Below are 19193 nucleotides of genomic sequence, written 5' to 3'. Positions count from 1 at the left end.
ACTAGACACAATGTCTATATTGTCGACTACTGCTCTAGCGTTGTACAAGGTTATCCCGCCTTTATCAGAGCCCCTCTACTAGAGCATCCACTACAAGAACGAACGATGACCCCGTAAACGAATAGAAGTAAGAGAATAACTTTACCAAGAACTCTACCACTATAGATAAAATTAGATACTTACTCAAACGATTCACACTTGACAAGGTATATGGCAGAAGAGAGGCTGACAAGTCCGGCTCTTCTCCACACTTCTACACACTCCCTACCCTATTCCTACAAGTAGGCCCAACATGGAATCCTTCTATATCTCTTCTTCTTCACTTGTATCTTTGTGTGTTGAGAGGGGCTCCCCTCCTGCTTTTATAGCTTGGATAGGTCGGTTCCCGTGGGAGTTTCACATGGAAACATCATGAACCGCCTTGGGGAGTGTGTGGGAAAGTTTCTCACCAAAATTGAGTGTGCCAATAACCCATCCTGGCACCGCCTTTGAGGGTGAGACTGCCATGTGGACCCTTGGCTTGATTCTCAAGGTTTTCTGTGGAGTTATGCCAGTTTGCTCTACCAAGTGGACCCTTTTTTTTGTGTGACACATGATGGGATCTTCTGTGCCTTTCTTCTACGTTCGTGTGTGTTTCTTCTTGCTTTTCGTGTGTGGGTGCCTTCAAATAATAATACACCAAAACTCGTGGAACCAATTATAATTAAACTCTATAGCTAAGTTTGATGATTATTTAATAAGAAAAGATGTAGAAACTGACGGTTTAATTTATGACTTAAGAACCATCAACAACCCCCCCCCCCCCACCACCACCACCACACACACACACATAACCCTTTGCTTGTCCTCAAGAAAAAGTGCGAGGGCTAAGGTGGATGCCACTCCTTGAATGTAACATGTATACAAATTATTTCAAGCTTCTACCAGTTTCTAACTTTTGAGTGGCTACCATGCTTCTTGGTTAATTGAAGAATGGAATAATTAGTTCACGTTCCTAGCTCTTCCTGTGTAGAAACTTGATTTTTATTTTGCAGCAAAAAAATAGTCTTGTTCCTCAAATTATTCTCTCAGGATACTATTTTTTTATTTTCGGTCCTCACCACGGCAAAGTTGTTGTCTTACCACGAAACCAAGGCGTTGTGTTGGTGTTGGAGTTATTGAACACTGCTCCTTAGCTGTTTACTTTCTTCCCTGCAAAAGGTTAGTGGATAACAAATACTCGAGGGATGCTTAAAGAATTTTGTTATAGTCTTGAGATTAGTTGTTCACATCTATGCTTAAGAAAAATTAGATTCAAAGAGTCAATTTTCATGGATCCAAAAATTCTTACCACCATTTTATTTCATTCAATTTGTTGCGCCAGGTTTGCAGCCGCGATATGAGCTGACGGTGGGCAGGCTGACAGAATGTGGCAAGTTCAATCGTGTGAGGGAGGATCGGTATGGCTATATATAATTTATTCTATAGCCAGCTTGTGATATATATTTTACAAGTAGTTTATTTTACACCAATAGCTAAAATGAGCAGAAGTACTAAACTAATTTTCAGTATAGTTCAGTAACCGGTGACCTATCACTGAACATTGTTTAGTAATTTGGTAAATTTAGTTCAGTATTTTGAAGATTATTTTTGCTAGTAATAGGTGGGCGTGAAATAATTAACATTCTACACCTAGGATGTAGAATAACATTGCCGTATATATGTGTACACACATATGATGTGTATATCAATTTATAAAAAAGTAACATTTTTATCTTTTAGATTGTTTCTTAGAGTATTATCGGTGTTTTACCGGCAAGCCTACCTAGGGATACCCTAAGGTAGAGATTGCTCATATGGGATCGCCGAGATCAAGAACACGATGGTGCAAGCAACACGAGGTTTAGACAGGTTCGGGTTGCGAGTTGTGTAATACCCTATATCTTGTTTGATGGTTAGTATTGCCTAAGGGTTGTATATGCTATGGAAGAGAACATGTCCGCTCTTATGTAGCCTGGGGCAGGGTTACATGAAACCCTAGATCGGTATGAGCTTAGGAGTCCCTCTCAAGTACTACTCGAGTAGTTTCCTTCTACACTGACTAGTTCTAAATCTATATAAGTAGTTGCATGACATACGAGTATGCGACATGACCCATCCCATATCTTGTACAGATCCTGCCACGTCGGGTATCATGTGGCCCCAGATCTGACAAGTACTCTTTTCACCTGTTTCCTAAGTTGTCCTCTAATTCTAATCATTTAGTGAATGCTGATTACGGCATGTGTATAGTCTTTGACACTTTTATTTGTTTTTAGATCATGTTCAAACTTTAAGATGTTGGTGGCGTCCACATAAATTTTAATATAGGCTAACCTAGTTCCTCGAGGTGTTGATCAGGGTAGGATGCGTGTGGGTTCAAATGTGTGAGCGTGCATGCTTGTATGTCATTTGTTTGTGTTTGTGTTTTCAAATAAAAAGTGCTAAGATCTATTGACAGCATTTTACATGTTGTGTTCTATTTGTATGATTTTCGTGGTTTGATTTGGTGAGGGGTTTGACTTTCTCCGATACTAGGTGATTCCCCGTGCATTGCTACGGGATTTGAGAGAGCTTTTCGAAATTATGATAAAAAAATACAATAATTCTTTGAATAAAACGGTATGAAGAGCATGTAGTAAGACAAATAAGCACTTAGATCAAGTTTGCTAAAAACAAAAAAAATGATAGATTTTTTAATACCATGAAAAACGCTGGTTAATGATGCATTTGTAGAGATTGTGTTGAAAGCCATATGAGAAATCTATTGGATGAAAAATAATAGATTTTTGAGTTATTCTAGGGTTACAGAATAAAGAAACGAATAAAACATGCATTTCATGGATATAAGATGTGCACGAAGTTGATTGGATGGTTACAATAATGAAGGTCTTGTTGGATGACTTCCGCGAGAGGGGCAATTCACGGTCGCCCATCGGTGCTGCGATCTCCACCAACTCCACGAAGCTGTCGTGCGCCACCACCAGCTCCACGAAGTAGTAGCCGGCCTGGTGGATCTCGTCATACTTGTCGGGGCGAGCTGGATGCACTGCTTCATTTTTCTGATAGTTAACAGGAATGCGCCACATCTGATAGTGAGCGAGTGGCATATATACTATGCTGACGCCATTAAGATGATTTTTGATTGTTGGATATTAATGTGAGTGGGAGATGACTTTTGATGGCTGAGTAGTGGTGTATAATGTTAGTGGGAAGCAGTTTTGTGTGCTGGTTCGAGTAATGCATGGTAACATGATGAATGAATATATAACGTGAGTGGTGAATGAATAAGTGGATTAAAAATAGTAACTTACAAATGGATAAGTGTGTGCATGAATAAGTGGATTGGAAATGGTAACTTACAAATGGACGGGTAGATGTCCACAGAAGGAAATGATCTAACGGTGATAAGAATTTGAGGTGGTGTGGCTCAACGTGGTTGCAAAGAAATAGAAGTTATGACTCTTAGTGGGGACCAACTATATAGGTTTTATAGATTACACAATTTCGATGAGAGTATGCCCCACACCCCGATAATGCGACCAGCCCAGCTTCTTACCGTGATCAAAACAACATGGCATGGCACTGCAGAAAGCTAGATGAATCTGGACATAATCATGTCCCTGTTCTTGCATCTCTTTAATTTTCTCTAACGTTGTAATAAGTTGTATTTTTGGATAGTTTTAATTTACTAAAATCACAAATCATATTTGTAATGGTTGCAAAAGGTATAACTCATTTATTCGAACCTCCTTGTCGAATACTCGTAAACAATGAATAGTACTCTTTCTTGAGAAGACCAGGAAAAAAATAAATGTGATAATATAATGTTGTTTATGTATTATACATATATATTTTTCTTGTTTTGGTTAATATGGCATGGTTCCCCTGACCTGCACTAGTTCATCAATACATATATCGTTATAGCTCCATGAACTCTTCCAGTCCAGCTATTGCCACCACGTCTGCGAATTTTTTTGAAACCATGCCATCTGCATTGACGAAGCATCAGTCCGGATTATAACTAATTTTTATACGGAGTAAGTACTATATATAGTACATTACTGGTTGAACTTTGCAAGGCTAGGACACCAAGCAACATTGCCCAAGAGTCTCGCAAAGCTTGATTAATAAATAAACTAAGAAAAATGTCACTGAATTTTGATTAAAAGTAGCCATGGTATGCAGCTAGCAAATCTGAAAATATATTCCTAATTCTGATCGCCGATAAAAACACCAGTCAAATGATTGAAAATTTTGGAGGATGAGCATATGAGCTAAGCGCTTGACAATAGGAGTAGCTGGGGCCATGGAGTCATGGACTCGCTCTCGATCACCTACGTCAAGAAGCAACGAACGTGCGTGCCTATATAAGCAAACGGGAATCTCGCCGATCGAAATGGTAGTAGTGGAAGGGGGAGGCACCGCCGGCGAGCCGAGTCTCAGCGCGAAGATGGCGACCGGCAACGTGAAGGTGAAGACCGGGACGCGGCCGCCGTGGGTGGGGCTGGCGGCGGCGGTGTGGGTGCAGATGGCGGCGGGCAACGCGTACACGTTCCCGCTCTACTCGCCGGCGCTCAAGTCGGTGCTCGGCTACGACCAGCGGCAGCTCGCCATGCTCGGAGTCGCCAACGACGTCGGCGAGAACTTCGGCGTCGTCGCTGGCGTGCTCTGCAACAGCCTCCCGCCCTGGCTCGTGCTGCTCGACGGTGCCGCGTTCTGCTTCGTCGGCTTCGGCACGCTCTGGCTCGCCGTCAGCGAGACCGTGATCGGCATGCCGTACTGGCCGGTAATAACTAATAACTGAGAATTAATTGCTCCCATTTTAGTCGTTGTCTTCATCGATGTTCGATGATCTTCAGTTCGTGACGGCCGTGACGGTGACCAACATGCGCAACTTCCCGCTCCGCCGCTGTCACGGCCCACGGGCCGACTGAGCCGCCCGGAGTACTGTAGCATAGAGGCTCAGCTCCTTAGTCTCAAACTGGAAGCAGAGAGAGAGCCGAACTATATTAAATAGTCGGTCTCTGGGAAGCTAATAATTCCGGTTCGAATTTTTTGCGCAAAACGAGTACGAAAGCGCAAGAAAGTTATTTAGCAGGTGTGTTTTACTCAACATGTAGAGTAAATCTTAGCCGTTCTCCCGGGCCGGGTCATTACAGGGGTATCAGAGCCAAACTCTCGCGGTTTCACGCCACATACGGGCAGAAGTGCGCGTATAAGAGCACATGCGCGCGTGGGGACACGGATGCCACCAGCATGTGGGCGGACACACATGGGATACTGGCAGTGAACCCACGGACGTGGCACATGGGATTGTTAGCACTAGACGTATGGAACGTGGCCAAGAAAGGAGATCCTGCTCCTTTGTCCCGTATGGGTAAGCTGGTTCGACGGGGACGTCGAATCCTAACGGGGGAGATTGTCACAGCCCACAGGCCCCCACAGGCCGACTGGGCCGCGCGGGTTTCTGTAGTGCCGCGGCTCAGCTCCTTAGTCCCAAACTGGAAGCAGAGAGGGAGCCGAACCAGCTTAAATAGCCGTCTCTGGGAAGCTATTAACTCCGGTTCGAACTTTTTGCGCGAAGCGAGGACGAAAACGCAAGAGAATTATTTAGCAGGTGTATTTTACTCAACATGTAGAATAAATCTTAGCCGTTCTCCCGGACCGGATCGTTACAGACGCGGGGTCGTCGCCGGCCTCCTCAAGGGCTACGTCGGCCTAAGCGCGGCGCTCTTCACCCAGATCTTCTCCGGCGTGCTCCACCGCTCGCCCACGGCGCTCCTCCTCCTCCTCGCCGTCGGCCTCCCCGTGGTGTGCCTCTCCACCATGTACTACGCCAGGCCGTGCACCCCGGCGCTCGGCGCCGGCGGCGATGAGGACGCCGCCTTGCAGGATGGCCACTTCTTTTTTTTTTTGAAACAAACTGGCAGGAGAGCTGCCCGCTATATTAAAAAGGAGGGTGCCCGATGGGCAACAACTAAAAGTTAGCACAGCACAAGCCCAAGCACATGTCTTCAAAAAAAGTAGAAAACCGGCCGGCCAAAAGAAAGAAAAAACCAAAGAGAGAAACAGTCTCCTGCTAAGCCAAGATCGCGGTCAAGTGATTGGCACCCGCCGCCATCCAGTTACTCACATGGTCTTTAATCCTTGAGATCATCATCGGGCATGGTGTTTCCTTGTGCTTGAAAATTCTTGCATTGCGTTCAAGCCAAATCTCCCAAATCACCAACATGATGAGGCTTCGCAAACCTTTTCCATCGTTTGAAGGTAGTCTCGCTAATATGGTCCACCAATCCTCCACTGATTGGAAAGGCTGCCCAGCTGCCGGTCTAAGTCCCTCGACTTTGGCCCAGGTGGCCATAGCATCCCAAATTCTCTTCACAAAGCGGCAATCTGCAATGAGATGGATCCCTGTTTCTTGTGTTGTGCGGCATAAAACACAGTTAGTGTTGTGCGGCCATCCCCTTGCTGCAAGACGATCGGCCGTCCAAATCCTGTTTTGGATGGCCAGACAGCTAAACATTTTGCATTTCGGCGACGCCCAAATCTTCCAGATGAGGTTATCAAAGCTAGTGGAGGAAGATCCAACGAATTGTGTCTCATAGGCCGACTTTGTTATGAAAGTACCATCTGCAGTGAGCTTCCAAGTAATGTTGTCTGGGATATCTTGATGTAGTCTTGTTTGGCTCACTTGATGCCAAATGTCGCAATATTCCCTGAAATGAGCCGGTGAGAAATGTGCATTATGAAAATTAAGGTCACGCACCCAGTTGCTATTCAAAAGCGCAGCTCGGAGGCTTCTGTTCTTTCTTCTTGAGATGCTGAAGACTGTTGGTGCAATGTCCCTTGGTCTGTGGCCCCGAAGCCAGGCACTTTCCCAGAAGGAAATATTTTCACCGTTACCTATGGTGATTGTTGTTGCTGCCGCAAATAGCTATTTATCTGTGCTTGTGCATGGAGTTTCGGAGTCCAACCATTGGCCAATTTCCTTCTTACATTGCTTCCAAAGCCAACGTAGTCTCAAGGCTCTTGAGAATTTGCCCAAGTGAAGGATACCCAGACCTCCCCCTTTTTTTGACCTTGCCGCTCTAAGCCAATTGACTTTGCATTTTCCACCTGTCAGCACATCGTTGCCCGCCCATAGGAATTGTTTTCGTTTATTGTCAATGAGCTTGAGTATTTCTTTTGGCACACACAGGGCTGAAAGGAGATGTATTACCTGTGAGGTCAAAACCGACTTCACAAGTGTGAGCCTCCCTGCCATACTCACATTGCAGCCATTCCACGCATTCAGCTTACCTGTCATTTTATCCACTACCGGTTGGAAGTCAACACTTTTCAGTCTTGTCGTTGACAGAGGTAGGCCCAGGTATCTAATTGGGAAACTTGCTCTTTTTGCCGCGAGGCCGATGAGTACTGGACTTAGATCAATACCTTGGCAACATATGGGGATGACTGTCGATTTCTGGAAATTTGTTTTGAGCCCAGTCACTTCTCCAAAGGAGTTGAGAATATTGGCTAGAGTACGGACCTCATCCTACAACGGAGCGATGAAGAGGGCGGCATCATCCGCATACATGGAGATGCGCAAGTGCGGGCCTTTACCCCTCAGTTTGGTAAGCGCACCCATCTCAGTAGCCAATTCGAGAATTCTCTGCAAATGGTCAATTGCAAGGACAAATAGAAGCGGCAAAAGAGGGTCGCCTTGTCATAGACCTCTTCCATGATGAATCGGCGGATTGGGTACCCCGTTGAGGAAAACACGTGAAGTGGAGGTGGATAAAAGTGAAGCAATCCAATCCCTCCAGCGCTGCGGGAAACCAAGATGTTGGAGTAGGTTAAGAAGATACTCCCAACGAACCAAGTCAAACGCTTTGGTGATGTCAAGTTTAAGGAATAAAGCGGGGGTCTTGTTTCTGTGATACCGTCGCGCAGCTGTCCTCACCGCCATGAAGTTGTCATGTATGCTCCTTGTTTTGATAAAAGCACTCTGACACTGTGACACGATGGAGGGCATGTATTTCTGTAGTCTGAGTGCAAGAGTTTTGGTTATGACTTTGACGAAGGAGTGAATGAGACTTATTGGCCAGGGCATGTATTTCTGTAGTCTGAGTGCAAGAGTTTTGGTTATGACTTTGACGAAGGAGTGAATGAGACTTATTGGCCGGAAGTCTCCTACAGTGTTGGCGCCATCTTTTTTTGGGGATGAGAATTATGTTGGCTGAGTTAATTAGTTGCAGACTATTCAACCTGAGACAACGAAAAGTGTTAGCCGCTTCCATAATATCCTTCTTGATGATGCCCCAACAAGCTTTCAGGAAGGCACTGGTGAAGCCGTCAGGCCCCGGTGATTTGTCCCCCGGCATCTAGTCAATGGCGTTCTTTATTTCCTGTTCACTGAAAGGATCATCCAGCGCCCTTAGATCGTGTTGCTGGATACCAAGGAGGTCCCAGTTGAAGTCAGCATGCCGGACTAGTGGGCGTTGCATTGTCGCCGTGAAGTGGGACTATATCTCAGCGGCTTTTTCCTCATGTGTAGTTACCCACCCTGCATCTCTCTTCTTGAGTCGTTGTATGAAGTTCTTCCTCCTTCGCGCATTGATTCTCCGGTGAAATTTTTTTGTGTTGGCGTCCCCCAATTTTAATTCTCGCAGTCGGGCTGCTTGACTACGGCGGGCGTGCTCAATGACCGCCAGCCCCTGCACTCTTGGTTTGAGCATTTTACGTAGAGATTACTCCTCCGGCGATAGCTGTCTGTTCCTGCGCCTCATCCAATCTAAGGATTACTTCAAGGGCCATGTGTAAATGGAGTTTGGCGTCGGGGATGAGCTGTTTGCTCCAGGCACGAAGAGCCTCGGCCGTGGCTTGGAGCTTGTGGTAAAGTTTATGGCCTTCGCGCAGGCGGCGAGCGTACCTCGTCGGGACGACGGTCCTGGGCAGCGCCGTCGAGCTCTCCGACGCCACCAGCTACGCGTTCTTCGGCGTCACCGTGCTGCTGCTCCTGGCGCTCCTCGCGATTCCAGTGAAGATGACACTGTTCAAGAAAAAGAAGCAGCCAGCAGCTTCGAGCGCCGAGCCACCGGCGTCGCCCGAGGAGGAGCCATTTCTGATCCCATCGGACGCGCCGCCGGCCGACGGCGACTCTGAAAAGCTGGCCGTCCTGCTGGCGGAAGGGGAGGGTGCCGTGGTGAAAAGGAAGAGGCGGCGGCATCGCCGACACGACTGTAGGTAAACGGGTAGGCTACGCTAGCATCACTACCGCATATACCCAAGATACTTGCGAGTAGAAGATCATAGATCGTTACCACTAGACGCGCGGCGCAACGGAAGAAGTCGCGCGTCGATGTAGAGGAAGTAGTCGATCACATCCCACGAACCGAGCTCCTCGTCCTTGATCCCAGCAGCCGATCAGCGCAGCAGTCGCAGCAGCGCCTCCACGGAGTCCACACGTACGGGGATGAAACGCCGGGCGTCGGTGTGCTAGCACCACACGCACGGCAAGGGCGGCGGCCGAGAGAGGGGGGCGGCGGCTAGGGAGGTGGCGGGGCTCACGGGTTGTGTCGCCCCCCCTAGCCCCTCCCTCGTATATATAGGGCTTACTAATGGGCTTCTATCTCATATGCCTATTAGTAACCCTAATCCCTCTTGGATCAATATCCTCTTGGGCCTTTAAATCGTATTGTGATGATGGGCTCTTGGGGATATCACCAACAATCTCCCACTTGCACTAGAGACAATCATATAGGCAAGCTTTCCAACATTCCAAACCTCTTAAGTGTGTGACCTGTTAGGTTCATGTGTAGGTGGTCGTGATCGGAAATCATTTCCGAATCACAAGTCAATAGCGGCACCTAGCAGGGCATAGTGACTCACAAATACACATAAAGATCATATCGGCCGAACCTTAGATATACTCATACACCGATCCCTTTGCCACACGATACCAGTCAAGCTCAAAGCAAGATGCGTGCCACCTTTGTAATAGCTCGACCATTCTCTCGATCTAATAGTGGATTCTATTCATAACTAACCTTTAGTCATCGTGATTAACTCTTTAATCACTTTGGCATGGCCATGCACTTTCAAATCCAACTATCTCGAGGGGCCCAGAGATATCTCTCCCGTTATCTAGGAGGGGCAAATTTCATCTTGATCCGCTCACATCCCATTCCATGTTTCATGACACACCTGTAAACTACTTTTGTAACTACCCAGTCACGGAGTAGCGCTTAGCAGCCCCAAGATGCACCACTACACACAGTGAGAAACAATGGCGATGTCAGGTCTAAGGATCCAGTAGGTATAACACTCAAGAACAACTGATGGCACATACAAAATAACAATCCCAACATTATCTTGGAGTGGGTCAATCCAACACCATGTTCACCAACATGTGTCCACATCATTAATCCGATATCTCCATATCCATGATCCGTGAAACATGATCATCAATTAATGCATGTGCTAGTCTCAACGTCGTTGTTGTCCCACATAACGACATAAACTAGGGATAATTTAGAATCATATCATTGTCAACAAAAAGTTTCACGAACAAGTCACATACTTGATAATCAATGTAAAATAATCATCCATGGAACAAATAACAATTATTCATCATTACATAAACATACTCATGACACAAAAATCTCCCACGCACACTAGAATTACTGATGTAAGTATCTAATACCCATAAATCTCATGTGTGCCTCATGCTTTGGTTGTGGGAGAGGCTTCGTCAACGGATCAGCAATGTTTGAATCCGTGTGCACCTTGCAAACCTTCACATCACCTCTCTCAACAAAGTTACGGATGAGGTGATACTTTCACAGTATATGTCTGGACTTCTTAGTTGTTCTAGGCTCCTTTGCTAGTGCAACGGCACCACTATTATCACAATAGAGGTCCACTGGACTGGACGCACTAGGAACAACACCCAAGTCAGAAACAAACTTTCTGATCCAAACAACTTCTTTTGCAGCTTCGGAAGCTGCAATATACTCGGCCTCTGTCATCGAATCAGCCACCGTATCTTGCTTGGAACTCTTCCAGCTCACTGCCCCACCATTGAGGCAGAAAACAAAACCGGATTGCGATTTGGAGTCATCTTTGTCTGTTTGAAAACTAGCATCGGTGTAACCCTTTACAAGGAGCTCATCTTCACCTCCAAATACTAGGAACATATCCTTAGTTCTTCTAAAGTACTTAAGGATACTCTTTACAATTGACCAGTGAGCTTCACCGAAATCTGACTGATACCTGCTCGTAACACTTAGAGCAAAGGAAACATCTGGGCGCGTGCAAAGCATAGCATACATGATCGACCCTATGGCTAAAGCATAAGGAATCGTACTCATCCTCTTTTGCTCATCAGGTGTCATACCACACTGACTCTTGCTTAGAGTAATGCCATGTGACATTGGCAAGAAACCTTTCTTGGAATATTGCATATTGAACCGATTCAATATCTTGTCAATGTACGTGTCTTGGCTTAATCCAATTAGCCTTTTTGATCTATCTCTATAGATCCTAATACCCAGAATGTAAGCCGCCTCTCCTAAATCCTTCATCGAAAAACTCTTTTTCAATGAGGTTTTAACGGCTTCAAGCATTGGAATATCATTTCCGATCAGTAATATGTCATCCACATATAGGACCAGAAACACAAGTGCGCTCCCACTAGCATTTTTTTTATCACAAGGCTCATCTTCATTCTTGATGAAGCCAAACCCTTTGACTACTTCATCAAAACGAATATTCCAACTCCGAGATGCTTGCTTCAATCCATAGATGGACCTCTAAAGCTTACATATTTTCCCAGCATTTTAGGATCGACAAAACCTTCAGGCTGTGTCATATACACATCCTCACTTAGATGTCCATTAAGGAAAGTGGTTTTGACATCCATTTGCCATATCTCATAGTCATAATATGCGGCAATTGCTAGGAGAATCCGAACAGACTTTAGCATTGCGACGGGCGAAAATGTTTCCTCATAGTCAACACCTTGAATTTGTCGGAAACCTTTCGCCACCAATCGTGCCTTATAGATGTGAACATTTCCATCCATGTCTAATTTTTTTTCTTAAAAATCCACTTACAGTCGACAGGCCTTACACTATCAATTTGATCGACCAAGTTCCAAACTTGATTATCATGCATGGATTTTAACTCGGATTCCATGGCTTCAAGCCATTTGTCGGAGTCGGGTCCCATCATTGCTTCTTTGTAGGTCAAGGGCTCATCATTTTCCATCAATAATACGTGGCGCTCCTCCGTAATAAGAAGGTTGAGCTTGTCAGTAGCGCGACGTGCCCTTATAGACCTTCGTGGGGCTGGTGCCTCAACTACGGGTTGTGCAACATCTTGCATATCCCGTGGATCTTCAGTGGGTGCTGAAACAGTTTCGGGTGTTTCCTGAATTTCTTCAAGTTGCACCTTGCTCCCACTAAATCCTTTTGAGAGAAACTCCTTTTCTAATAAAACACCATTGCGAGCGACAAACACTTTGCCTTCCGCCTTATTGTAAAAATAATATCCTTTGGTTTCCCTAGGATACCCCACAAAGAAGCATTTGTCTGACTTTGGAGTGAGCTTATCTGACATCAAACGTTTGACATAAGCCTCACATCCCCAAACTTTGAGAAAAGATAATCCGGGACGCTTCCCAGTCCATATCTCATATTGTGTCTTCTCAACAGACTTACTTGGAACCCTATTCAGTGTGAACGCAGCAGTTTCTAGAGCATAACCCCAAAATGACAATGGAAGATCAGTTTGGCTCATCATGGACCTAACCATGTCCAACAAGGTTCGGTTCCTCCGTTCGGATACCCCATTCCGTTGAGGCGTTCCGGGCGGAGTTAGCTGCGGAATAATTCCACATTGCTTCAAATGATCACCAAATTCAAGGCTCAAATATTCTCCTCCACGATCAAATCGCAGAAATGTAATTGTCTTGCCTAATTGATTTTGTACTTCATTCTGAAATCCTTTAAACTTTTCAAATGATTCAGACTTTTGCCTCATTAAATAGATATAGCCATATCTACTAAAGTCATCAGTGAAAGTAATGAAGTACTGAAAACCACCTCTGGCTATTGAGCTCATTGGTCCATATACATCGGTATGTACAAGTCCCAACAAGTCACTCGCCCTCTCACTATGACCAGTGAAAGGCACTTTGGTCATCTTTCCAAGCAAACAAGACTCACATGTGTCAAATGATTTAAAATCAAATGAGCTTAACAATCCATCTTTATGGAGTTATTCAATGCGCTTCTCATTTATATGACCTAAGCGACAATGCCAAATAAAAGTGGGATTCAAATCATTTGTTCTAAGCCTCTTAGTATTAATGTTACAGATAGATTTATCCTCAAGATCAAGAACATATAATCCATTCACCAATGGACAATGAGCATAAAAAATAACATTGCAAAAAATAGAACAACGTTTGTTCTCAATTACAATCTTAAAATCATCAACTTCTTCCAAACATGAAGAAAAAATAATATTCTTGCTCAAAGCAGGAATGCAATAACAATTATTTAATTCCAAAACTAATCCGGAGGGTAGAGACAAGTGGTAGATGCCGACCGCCAACACCGCAACCTTTGCGCCATTGCCGACACGAACGTCCAACTCGCCTCTTGCAAATCTTCTAGTCTCATTTAGACCCTGCAACGATTTGCAAGTGTGAATCATCGATACAATATCAAATACCCATGATTCACTGGAAGATAATGCAATATTAATTTCTATAACATTTATACCTGAAGTGGAAGTCTCACTTCCCTTCTTCTTCTTCTTTTCTTCCAAGTACTTCTTGCAGTTCCTAGACCAATGTCCCTTTTCATGACAGTGGAAGCATTCATCCTCAGAAGTAGGGCCAGATTTGGCCTTAGGTGCTGGCTTTAGCTTAGAGCCCGAGGACTTACCACTGGAACTCTTTTCCTTGCCTTTACCTTTGGGATTAGGAGGCATCCAACGCTTTCTCTTTTTGTCCCCTTCTGAATCATCATCACATGATTGAGATTCTTCTTAATGCTCTTCTCTGCTGTCTTTAGCATCCCATGCAACTCACTCAATGTATTATCCAAGCCATTCATCTGAAAGTTCATGATAAAAGGGTCATAGCTTGCCGGGAGCGACTGGAGAATAACATCAGTAGCCAAGTCTTGGTGAAGTTCAGAACCAAGTTTGTCCAAAGTCTCAATGTAACCAATCATTTTGATCAAATGAGGACTGATTGGGCTACCTTCTGGTAGCTTGCACACAAACAAGGACTTTGAGATATTGAACCTCTCAGTCCTGGCTTGGTTCTGAAACATCCCACGCAGCCCCTCGATCATGGTGTGAGCATCCGCATGCTCATACTGCTTCTGCAGATCAAGGGATATGGTGGCGAGCATCAGACAGCTGACATCAAGTGAGTCATTGCAGTGCTTCTCATAAGCTCTGCGATCAGCAGCAGTTGCATTGTCAGGGAGATCATCAGGATATGGCTGCTCAAGAACATACTCTTTTTTCTCTTGCCTGAGAACAATTCTCAGGTTGCGGTACCAATCAATAAAGTTTGTTCCATTCAACTTTTCTTTCTCAAGAACAGAACGCAAATTGAAAGCAGAATTGTTACTGGCAGACATGATCTACAACATTATAGTAAAGCAAGATTTCAGCACTAAGTTTATGTGAAGACTTTCATTAACTGATTTAACAAAAGACAACCTACTATATCAAAGTCATCTTCCCTCTAATGACATATAGTGGTTCAAGATCCATAATCACTAAAATCCTAGTGAGCTTTAGCATCATGGCTAGAAAAGTAGTGATACAGGTAAGCAACAAATTGCTAATCACATCTCTATGCGACTCTTGTTTGTTGGGTGGCATCCAAAGCCCCGACCCCAACCCTATGTCTTAAAGCCCAAAACTGTTTTGATAGCTTTGTTGAGTTAACCAATACTATGCTTTTGAATGTCCGACATCCACTCTATACAAAAGTGATAGCTGAGGGTACTCTACTTTGGTAAACCTACCACAGAACGATCAAAATTTATAGGTGCAACTATTGGTAAAAGGCATCAAAAACTCAACCTTTTCTGAGGGAAGCTATTCTATCATGATTAAAACATCCACCATATGTAAAAGCATGAAAGAATAGTGTGACAGGAAAATAAACATCACAGGCATATAATCATATTATATTGTGAATAGTATGGCCTCTTGCATCACAATGGGCTCCATCGCCATGGCTCCAAGGTGACCTCTATTGCCATCTGTCCTGTCTTGTGGTGATCATCATCGCCATCATGATTGAAGCCTCCATGAAAAGATACTAAGCTACTACATCTAATAGCTAGTGAAATAATTACATGAGGATTCAAATATCACAAGTTGACACGTAGGTCGTTATACAATAATGGTGCAACCTCAACCCGGTTGTGTTAACTTACGACACGCAGGCCGCACAAATTATCACATACATTATCACATGATATTGAGGCCATACCATTCACACCACACCCTACAAAAACAAGTTAGGCGTACGATGTGTTCTACCAAAGTAGCGCTTAGGAAGCCGCTATAGCGAGAAAGCAACGGCAGTCCCGCTGGCCGGTCAGGGGGGGGGTCGAGGGGAATTACACAGATCGCATCTTTGGAATTACACAGATCGCATCTATGGAATCCCTATGAAAATCTCATCTGAGTGATCGCATCACCTCAAATCCGAGCCATTAATAATGCCTCAATTTTCACTAGGTCAATCACATTGACCGTGTAAACTTTGCACTTGAGAAGACTACATCTACACATGACCTCGATCTGTTGGTTCAATCTGCTGACTATGCACACAGTTAGTCCCTGATGGTGATTCCAGCCGGTAGGGACATGTCGTATGCATAACAGAGAAAGAACACGAACTAATCTTTTTTGTCACATGCCGCGCAATCAACTCGCTCCAGTTTTAACCCCTTATGACCAATTGATCTAATCAAACCGTGCAAAACTAATAGATCCAATCTACTACAACAACATATCACGTATATGCTAATGATCCAGACCAAAAACTACGCAAGATGGCTCTGGTACCACTGTAGGTAAACGGGTAGGCTACGCTAGCATCACTACCGCATATACCCAAGATACTTGCGAGTAGAAGATCATAGATCGTTACAACTAGACGCGCGGCGCAGCGGAAGAAGTCGCGCGTCGATGTAGAGGAAGTAGTCGATCACGTCCCACGAACCGAGCTCCTCGTCCTTGATCCCAGCAGCCGATCAGTGCAGCAGTCGCAGTAGCGCCTCCACGGAGTCCACACGTACGGGGATGAAACGCCGAGCGTCGGTGTGCTAGCACCACACGCACGGCAAGGGCGGCGGCCGAGAGTGGGGGGGCGGCGGCTAGGGAGGTGGTGGGGCTCACGGGTTGTGTCGTCCCCCTAGCCCCTCCCTCGTATATATAGGGCGTACTAATGTGGTTCTATCTCATAGGTCCATTAGTAACCCTAATCCCTCTTGGATCAATATCCTCTTGGGTCTTTAAACCGTATTGTAATGATGAGCTCTTGCGCATATCACCAACAACGACCGTCTTGCTGTCCCTATTCGGGCTCGGCAACTTCCTCGGCCGGCTCGGCGGCGGCGGCATCTCGGAGAAGTTCGTGCGGTCGACGCTGCTGGTTCCCCGGCCCATCTGGATGTCGCTGACGCAGGCCGTCCTCGCCGTCGTCTACCTCTGTCTGGCCTACACCCTCGCCCCCGGCGCCGTCTATGCCTGCGTCACCGCCATCGACGTCTGCTACGGCGTGCAGTTCGCCGTGATGATCCCAACGACGTCGGAGCTGTTTGGGCTCAAGAACTTCGGCCTCTTCTACAACCTCATGACCGTGGCGAACCCGCTGGCGGCGGTGCTCTTCTCCGAGGAGCTCGTGGGGCGGCTCTACGACGGAGAGGCCGCGAGGCAGCGGCACGGCGGGCACCCGCACGCCTGCCTTGGCGCGGAGTGCTTCAGGGTGTCGTTCGTGGTGCTGGCCGGGTGCTGTGCGCTGGGGACGGCGGTGAGCTTGGTGCTGGCGGCGAGGATACGCCCGGTGTACCGGGCGCTGTACGCCGGCGGGTCGTTCAGGCTGCCGAATAGCTCCCAGCAGCACTGAGACCATCTGAAGCGCGATTTTGTTGGGTTTATAAAGTTTTGGGGGATTTAAATATTTGTGTAACTTTTTGTGGTGATTTGGAATTGGTTCTTCAACTGAAGGTGAGGTGTGTGCACGTGAGTTGCTCACCTAGACCGGACAAAAGATGTTCTATTTGCTTTTCATTCTGCTCGGCTGGTCGTGGGTGGTGCTGATTTATTGTGAGAGAAAAGTACTGCTGGCTGGTTGGTGGCTGGTGGCTGGTGCTGGTTTCGTCTGAGAGAAAAATACTATTAACTGGTAGCAACCGAATTTGTTTTCATAGGACATCAAAATAGAGTGTTAAAGTGTTAACGATCTGACTTTACATGCTCTATGTATTTATAAATTTCCATACAAATCTATATTTATATGTATATATCTATTTCTAAAGCGAGTAAAGTTTCCACCTAAATTTTTAGTTGGACCTATCTTATGTCATTGACACGTGGGTCTTAATCCATCTCATATGCGAGTTGGATAAATCATTCGTCCACAACACGATCACGTAGATCCCACAAATTAACATATGAACAAGGATACATAGCTAATACAATTTGACTTTTAGGGTAGTCGCAGTGTATTCCAAAATGGAACAGAAGTCGCTGGAAACCGAACATTGCACACTGTGGCGGTGGAACGGTGGGTGTCATAACTCAAATTGAATTTCAGACTCGGTTCGATTGTGAGTTGTTGGTGCTCATTAAAATATTCAGCTGGCCGCGTATGGCTGTTTACTCCCCTGACCTCCACCTAGTGATGAAAACGGACGTAAACATATTGAAAAATCTCATTTCTACTTCCGTTTTTATATTTTTTGGCGGAAACGGAATTGGGTTCGGAAAATACGGATACGGAAATGGGATCGGATTACGCGAAAATACCGAAACGAACCAATACGGACGTTGAGCCGGAAAGAATAACGCGATCAAATATTCTCGAATATACATTAACAAAGTCACAAAATAATATACACATACGAAGATATTAGTCCAATATTCACTAGTATGCCATGTGTTAACATGTTAACATACATACTTAGTGATTGGTATATTTTTGAACATATCAATTTTTAGACATATCTTATGTAGATTAAAAACGAGATGAAAAACAGAATAAATACGAGTCAATTCCATGTAAAAACGGAATTCCTCGGAAACGGACGGAGAAACCTCATTTCTACTTCCGTAAATACGGAAACGGGATCCCACAAATACGGAAACAGACGGACAAAAATAGAAAACGGAATGGGTCGGAACAGGAATATTTCGGTCCGTTTTCAACCCTACTTCCACCTACCCACTGCAAGTAAAATAATCACTCTGTTCGGTTGACTGTGGTTGGTAACTGATGCTGATTTTTGATGAGAAAAAAATACTGCTGGCTGACTGGTGCTAGTGATTTGTGCTGATTTGGTATGAGAGAAAAATATTATTAGCTGATTACATCCGAACAGAGTGAATATATAGGTAGACCTCACAAAACCATAGTCAACACAGCAACTACCGAATGCTGGTTTCATTCGACCTCCGCTATTAGAACTGAGAACCAGTTGGAGGCTGTGTTTAGTTCCCAAAATAACTCCCCCCAATTCTAAACTTTCCATCACATCGACATCACATTGAAATATTAAATATAGCAAATGACGCATGCATGGAGCATTAAATGTAGATAAATAAAAAAATTAATTGCATAGTTTTGATGTACACGATGAGACGAATCTTTTGAGCTTAGTTAGATCATGGTAGGACAATAATTACTACAAACAAATGAAAAATTCTATAATATACTACAGTGTCCGATGTGACTTTTTGCATCACCTTTTCCCTCTATCTAAACACAGCCGAACACACCACTGGACTGCCCTTATTATGTCATCCATCATTAACATGTGTCCTCGGGCAGGTCCCCCGTTGTCGCCTTTCCCTCCGCCTCTGCGGCTCTCGACGTCCTACGTTTATTGCCTGGCTCTCCCTACTCCACCGACCACCGTAGCTGC

The 19193-nt window shown here is 45.1% G+C and overlaps 1 protein-coding gene across 1 annotated transcript; it reads left to right on the top strand.

Moving 5' to 3' along the window:
* The first annotated feature begins 4471 nt into the window (after positions 1–4471).
* Positions 4472–17176, top strand: LOC120713309 (protein NUCLEAR FUSION DEFECTIVE 4-like). Its single transcript, XM_039999297.1, has 4 exons — positions 4472–4797; positions 5700–5909; positions 8923–9208; positions 16586–17176. Exons 1-4 carry the CDS (start codon positions 4472–4474, stop codon positions 17174–17176), a joined length of 1413 nt encoding a protein of 470 aa, XP_039855231.1.
* Positions 17177–19193: the final 2017 nt, after the last annotated feature.

The sequence above is a fragment of the Panicum virgatum genome, chromosome 6K, assembly GCF_016808335.1.
Source record: "Panicum virgatum strain AP13 chromosome 6K, P.virgatum_v5, whole genome shotgun sequence".
Taxonomy (NCBI): Eukaryota; Viridiplantae; Streptophyta; class Magnoliopsida; order Poales; family Poaceae; genus Panicum; species Panicum virgatum.
Note: the sequence above shows the minus strand (reverse complement) of the source record. Positions and strands in the feature narration are given on the sequence as shown.